This window comes from Rhododendron vialii, chromosome 13a (assembly GCF_030253575.1).
Source record: "Rhododendron vialii isolate Sample 1 chromosome 13a, ASM3025357v1".
In the NCBI taxonomy this organism is placed as follows: Eukaryota; Viridiplantae; Streptophyta; class Magnoliopsida; order Ericales; family Ericaceae; genus Rhododendron; species Rhododendron vialii.
This window is the reverse complement of record NC_080569.1, coordinates 21,892,815-21,900,538: the sequence shown is the minus strand read 5'-3', so window position 1 is coordinate 21,900,538 and position 7,724 is coordinate 21,892,815. Positions and strand designations below refer to the sequence as shown.

The following is a 7,724-nucleotide window of genomic DNA, read 5'->3' as shown; positions in this document are numbered from 1 at the left end:
TCACTTGTTCTCATGTGAAGAACCATCACCCTCAAAGATCATGTGTCAACCCTGGCTCCCTGGCATATCTTACCTGTCACCCATTTGCCAGTCCAAAGTTGCAAATTATTGAGGAATAAAAACTGGAAGCACATAGCTGTAATTTCGGTAACTTAGCAACACAACAAAAACTGTGAATACAACACATAAAACCAAACAAGGATCAAATCATTCGGGGAAACAGGAAGAACATAAAAGAAATTGTCATCATCAATTGTAATAAGAGAGACAAGAATCAAATCATTTGGGAAAACAGGCAAGCACAAAAAGAATTTGTCTATGATATTTCTCATAGACAATCTTAGCCTTTGTCGTCAACAATAAAACCGCAACCCATCTAAAAGTATCGCATAGCACTTGACCTGCAAGCTCTTGGAGGTATAGACAACAAGCTTCTAAACCCATAACGAGTTGTCAAGGGATACACAAGGTTTAACCCAGAAAAGTAAGTAGATGACAAAAGGACCCCAGAGCGAGTAGCTGGCTTAAAACTTTTGGATAACCACCGAATTCGCAAGACCAGCTTGCTCTATCGTTTGAGATGGATCAGTGAGGGGCTTGGGAGGGAATCCGACAGCCTGCAGCTGATAATTCCTGGTTCCAACAGACCTCGATGCATCAATGAAGGCACGGATATCACCTATCGTATGGTGGTAGTTGAAATTTGTAACCATGCGGGTCCCATCGGCCAACCTGAGTTGAATTGATGTTGATGGCAGAGTTTGATCCACTACTAGGCCCATGGAAGGGGTTGGAGCAGAATTGAGAAGGGTTGGCTCGGGTGCCACTGGTGTTGTGCTTCCACCCAGAGTTCTTCCCACTCCCTGAAACGGAGTCTGATGCTTCTCAGGTTCCTGCGAAAGAATTCAAAAAGAAAAAGAAACTTGTGATTGAAAGAGGCCAATGGACGTAGAAAGACCATATAGGAAGGTAATAGCCAGGGTGACCCACTTAGGCTATGTTCACATAGATGTGGATCTATGCATTTATGACCTCCAGGCTGTTCTAGTTCTCATTTAGTGTTTCTTTTGTTGCTTTGGCAGTTTGGACATGCCATTAGTATTGTGATATACTAGTTTTTTTGCTAGAGTCAAGGGAAGGTTTTTGCTGGAGTCAAGTAAGGGAAGGCTACCAAGACTCGTTTCTGTTTGAACAGATATTAAGGCTCATTGGCTAACATCTTATTAAAGGGCTTGAATTGTCTTATCCCACCATTTTCTCCAACAAATTTCATACAAAGAAAGTACTCAGCCAACTTCTTAATTCCTATTTATATGAAATAATCAATGACTAATAACTGTGTACCCTTTCCAAATTGGATCCATATCTGCATAGCCTCAATTATAGGTTTGACCGGTCTGACCCTGAGATATACATCCATGTGCGTGGGTCCGAACGTAACATAGCTATTAGGAAGCTAATAGTGTCATTTGACACCACCAAAGTTTAAAACCTAAATATGATAATTTTAACTGAAATGGGATATTGAATTAATTTTGATCCTATAATTTGATTAAATATATAAACGAAACAAGGGTTAGGGGCCAAATAAGATATTGTCAACATCTGGTACTGGTAGTATATAAAGTATAAACTTACGAGGGGTAAGGAAGGTGAAACCAAAATAAACAAAAAATACAGTACTACATTCAGCCTTAGTTTCACAAAACATGGTTTAGACTTCTGAAAAAGGAGAAAAAAATTGAATGATTTGAAGTTAATCATTGATTCATTTCCATTAACAATTTCCCTAAATGAAATTGATTTGACACAAGTTAGCCCGCGGAAAAAGAAAAAAGAAAAAGAAAAGAAACATTTTGGATGGCCCATTGATAAAACTTCCAGGTGTTGCCACCCAGTGATAATATGCATTTACAAATTTAGAGTGCAATTTTGTTCACCTTCCTTAAAAGAGGGTGAACATTACCCTCTCTCCCATTGGTTGAAATGGTGTGGACCACACCACAAAGTGATGTTATGCTTATCATGCAATACACTTTTGTGTAAGCATGACATCACTTTATGGTAGGGTCCATATCATTTCAACCAATAGGAATGAGGGTAATGTTCACCCTCTTAAGTGGAGGGTGAACAAAACTCAACTCATTTACAAACCCTTTCCATAAAAAACTACATCAACAAGAAAAGGCTGCCCAAGTAGTTTGTATGGTCCATTTGTTGGATGCCTAGCCCACCTTGCAATTTTGTTTTCAAACAAGGAGCATATTGTATGGCATGACCCAACATCTATAAAATAAGATGTCAGAAACATACGTCCCAATTAAGAAGTTAGAGTAGAAATAAGGACTCACCGGACAATTCTCATCCCTTCTAATAAGATTAACGTGAACTGAGGACCTCTTATCAGCAGGCTCAAGCTCTTTTGGACACTCTGACTTTCTAATGCTCTGCAGTGAAAAAAACACAAACTCATTAACAGAAAAGACCATCAATACTAACACCACAATGAATAATTCAGGCGATGGAAGTTATCAAAACTAAGAACCACAACCGTATATTTTCAAGCAACAGATTCTGATCAAAGCTACAAAGTACAAACGCTGCATTCAGCAAATACGGTGGCTCAACATCCTTATTGAGACTATCCGCAGTGAGTTCATCTCATTATTGAGACTATAATTCTTGGTTTGGCTCTGGAGCACTTCACCCATACATTTTAAGATAGCTACTTTGCCACCATGTGGTTTGACTAAAAGCACAATGCTATGTGAGCACACTGCGAAATGGCCTTACTAATCTCTCTGATTTTGTTTCCATCTTCTACCTTTTCTTCCTCTGTCCACTGATAGACATATCATGCCCTCATTACTGCAGTCATTACTAAGTATGCGAACAAGTGTGCTACATTGCATTATTCTAACGTGTATGCATATACATAATATGATGGATTTACAACACATATAAACACAATTAGTTTGAATTGATTACATACTTGAATGGAACAGCAATCCCAGTGTGTTCGTTTCAAGGATGAAGTGGGACATGTTTCAAACTAGTGCATTCTACTCCCTTCTTCAAAACTCGTAGTCTTAAATGTCTACAAATGAGACCTAAGTCACAAAGCCCAGCAGCCCACTGATATTTTCCCACATCAAGTAGCTATGGGCCTATGGCTTTTCCAGGGAGGTCATTGTGAGCACACTACTGCTGAAGTGTCAGGTTGGCAAGCAAGGGGAAGGGAGGGTGAGACGCAGGGGGCTGGTGTTAGGGTTGTTCGGTTCAGATTGATTAGAGAGAAGAAGTGTTATTATATTTTTGTGTGGGTGGTTACTTAAAGCGTTTTCTTTATTATCTTGCTTACTCTTACCTCCAGGAAAGGTGCATTTTCAGGATCATCCAACCTCCTCAAAGGGCCATCATTTATTGTAAAGCCATTCCTCCAGAAAACTATGTTGTGAATGACAGCCTCAGGCTGCTGTGGAGCAGATGGTACTGATTCCCCTGAGAGTAATCTTCCTGTTCCAGTAAAACTTCTTGAACTTGAAGAGGGATTAAGGTTCTCAAGGGGCCCTTCTACTGCACCGAGCTGTCTTGCTTGATTGAAAATTGCATCCACGTCATTACCCTTTGATGGATCTTGGACAAGCATACCACTGCGAATGTTGCGAAAATAACCATAGAGTAAAATCAATGAATAGTCAGAAACATGCTGTCAACAACTGGAGGCTTTTTGGCAATGATCAAATACACAAGTCCCACAATCCACAGAGAAATGACTACAATTCTTTTTACACCATGCTCATAACATTTCCAAACAAAAGGTTTCCAATTATTGAAGTTCCACAGAAGCAGGAGGAAGACGAAGGACGTGACATCAAGTTTCAGGACAAACTAAATGAAGGCCAATGGCAGCAGGGACTAAAACAGCTGCCAAAAAGATGACCCAATCTGGTCACCATAGCACAAGAAGACTGGTATGAGAGAGAGAGAGAGAGAGAGAGAGAGAGAGAGAGAGAGAGAGAGAGATAGAGATAAACAACCAAATCGAAAAGCGAATTTTGGAAGGCATCAGCAAAAGCGAATTTACTATTTGGGTTGTCTGACTGTTTTCATAAGGGAGCAATTTATTTAAAATTTTTGTATTTAAATGACCACAACTGCCTAACAGGATATCCAAAAATAAACAAATTAAAAAACCCCTTAACATCTCACGAAGCATTGTGCTACTAATGCATCACCCTGTCCGGATACGAGTTTTTCTCAGATATGGAGAAACGATGGAAATAGAAAGAAATTGGACGAAGACCTTGAAGAATCAAAAGTTTTGTTCTACAAGGAATCAAAGTCTTAAATACTGCAGCTTTTCGGTTTTGGCAGCTTTAATTAAGATTTCGCCAGATGAATATCACAACATTAGTACTTTAATGTACTGCATTGCAGGAAGTAGAAGCTGCTTCTACATCTCAACTCACTATCAACCCCAAATACTTTGACCATTTAATGTACTGCATTGCAGGAAGTAGAAGCTGCTTCTACATCTCAACTCACTATCAACCCCAAATACTTTGACCATTAAAAGTACTCCCTCTGTCCCATAAAATTGGTCCCCTACGAAACTACATGCAATTTTCAAACTTAAAAATAATTTATTTATTAAAATTTTGTTTTTTTTTTTGGCACTGTTCAAAAGATCTCATCAAGATATAGATCAAACAAGATCCATATTGCATAAAACATTATTTTTAAGATTAAAAATTGCACGTAGTTTAGTACGGGACCAACTTTATGGGACGGAGGGAATAGAAGCTACCTCAACATCTCACCTCACAACTGATCCCAAATATATTTGACCTTTTCAAGAATAAGATTTAAGTAATGTCAACTCGTCAAGAAAAATATTAAAATGACAATACCCAACACTCAATGCTACAAGTGCCACTGAACACATACTCCTTAAATGGCAGGAAGTTCAAAATTCAAATATTGTGTGGACATAAGAATCCTATTTTGCATGAGATACGGAGCAACAAAATATCCAAGCCCAACCTCAAAATGAAACGTGCTCATGAAATTTTGTAAGGCTTCTAACAGATCAAACGGAGGAAAAACTAAAATACCAGGGGGAAGAATAATCGACCATTAGTAGGATTTTCAACGGAGCTATTTCGTCATTCACTCTTTTTTTGGGGGGGTTAGTAATTTCTTATATAAACAACACCAGACAAAGATGGCTCTGGAAACCCCAAGAACAGACATCACAGAACACAAAAACAACTGAAACCACAAGAAAAAACTACACCATCACAACACAAAACCATAACACCATTAGACCAAGCAAGAGGCTATACAGACCACACCTCCATCACTTTTTTTCCATTCAGGAGTACTTTTAATATTATTCCAGGAACTTAAAACAAGCGCTGATATCCCCTCTTATATTTCTCAGCACAACATGCCTATCCCCCCTCTTAGCTGGGAAAATCCTAGCATTTCCTTCCCCCTTGTTTGGTAAATAGATGCAGAGAAAATCAACTTGATATAGGAGAGTTCAAGAAAGAGTCATTGCTACCCCTCTGGATCATCCATTCCATCACCTGCTCAAAAGCCATAGGCCTCCTTACAAACCCACGTTGCTCCAACAAGTTCTGCCACACCCATCCAGAAAAAGGGCACACGCAAAAAATTCTCATTCATAGTATTCCACGAATTCTTCCATTATCTCCACCAAAACAGCCACAAGCAAGCTCACAACTGGACTTTGTTTTGGCACCTATTAGTCAACTACCCTACTCTCCTCACTCAATCAGGGGGCCCCGAATTCAGGCAGAAACCATGGCATCCAACATTTAAGTTAATAATCGTCTTCACTGCCTCCCTTGATATGTCCACACACACCATCCACCTACAATCATACTTCAAACCACCTTATTATTGGGAAAACTGTCGAACCTCAAAGCCCACGAAGTTTTTTTTTTTTGATAAGTAAATAATTTTATAAAAGAAGACATTAAGGGAATGTCACCACCCATATACAATCAAAGCCACGAAGTTAACTCATCTCCTTTGACAGACAATCCCAAAAACATGGAGATGGATGGTTCCTTCAAGTCTCCCAATCTGCCTAATTCATCTAGCCTTCTTAAATGAGGTTAACTCTTCGTGACCTGTTTAACACTTTCATAAGACAAAGGGCAAGAAATTCTCCACAAGTAGGCTGTGTGACCCGTTTAACACTTTTATAAGACAAAGGGCAAGAACCTCCCCGCAAGTGGGCCATGGGATTGGGCCCCCACGTTAGTCGAGGTGCGTGTAAGCTAGCCCGAACACCTGAGTTATAAAAAAGACAAAAGAAAGAAAGGGCAAGAACCTAGCCTATCTACAAAAAAAAAAAAACCGAAGAGCACACCCAGTTGCCTAATCTAAGAATGACCACGACAGCACATTACAAGATCCAATGCGAATCTTCAAACGCATAAAGATCCAATACACGTTGCTAAACAGAAAACAAACTACAGCATAACGATCACATTTTCCCTCAACAAATCACCTAAACAAGCTCAATTTTCAACTCAAACGCAACCTGTAACACTACAATCCTCATATACAGACAACAATTCTTAGCAGTTAGCAAACAAACAAGGGCAACTAGTCAAATGAGTATTTTAAACTCGCCAAAGGACAAGAATGGACCAAATTGAAAGGAACTAGGGTTAGAGATGTGAACCTTTTCTCACCACCGGTGTAGTACTCTTGAGGGGCATCGTCGTCGCTGTCTGAGTCGTGACCGGAGGGCCGGTTCAAATCGGAGAGGGTCCGGATGCCGCCGGTTCGACTGGTGGAGGGTTTCGCGGGTTTCTTGTCCCGAGATGCCATCTCCGCCCTGCCCAATTGAATTGCTAGAGAGAGAGAGAGAGAGAGAGAGAGAGAGAGAGTGGAGGTTTTACCCAAGAGGAGAGAGAGTACGATCCTTGGCTTCGCGCTATGGCTGTTGGCTATTCCTAACCCTTCTAGTCTAGGCATGTGGGCCAGGAGTTCTAATTGTTTTAGTAATTTCTTTTCAAGTTATTCCTCCAAGCTCCTTTTTTATTCCTTTACTCTGATTAATCAAAATCAACTGATGGAGAAAAAAAAAAGGAAGAAAAAGAATCATATCAGTATGTATGACCCAGCCAATGAGATGTTCTCGACATGACGATTCTATTTTTATATTTACGATAAAAAAAAGCATGAAGTTAGTTTTCACCGTCATTTGCAGAATTCAAAAAAGGTTAAATCTCATGAATAGTTAATCAAATTTTGATCGTGTAGATGTAATATTTAAAATGCTTAATAGCATTAAGGAAATAGATTTTGTGGAATCGACAACAATAAGTAACACTCATAGAATATTATATAACATCATCATCTGTGCACTTAAAAAAATTTAATTCCGATTAATTGTTAGTTGATTCTTGACCGCGTAAATAGAGTGTCTCGACACAAGAAAGGGATATGGCAAATGGGTTCCCAGGAATCCACGATAGTGAATAATGCTACAAAATAGTTCATAGAACACGTTCTTAAAATCTAACTAATATTTAAAGAAAATATAACCAACTTTTAAAGAATAGAGGCGCATGGGGCTCAAGATATCAAAGTAATAATAATGTATTTCATAAAACAATATTGGCAGTATCAATATATTTCGTTTTAGGATCATAACTAATGAATCGAATGAATTTTAA

At 39.0% G+C, this 7,724-nt stretch overlaps 1 protein-coding gene across 1 annotated transcript; it reads right to left on the bottom strand.

Moving 5' to 3' along the window:
- Positions 1 to 231: 231 nt before the first annotated feature.
- LOC131315235 (plant UBX domain-containing protein 4-like) lies at positions 232 to 7,052 on the bottom strand. Its single transcript, XM_058344375.1, has 4 exons — positions 6,725 to 7,052; positions 3,368 to 3,653; positions 2,352 to 2,447; positions 232 to 893 (listed from the first exon to the last, which is right to left on the bottom strand). Exons 1-4 carry the CDS (start codon positions 7,018 to 7,020, stop codon positions 525 to 527), a joined length of 1,047 nt encoding a protein of 348 aa, XP_058200358.1. The 5' UTR covers positions 7,021 to 7,052; the 3' UTR covers positions 232 to 524.
- Positions 7,053 to 7,724: the final 672 nt, after the last annotated feature.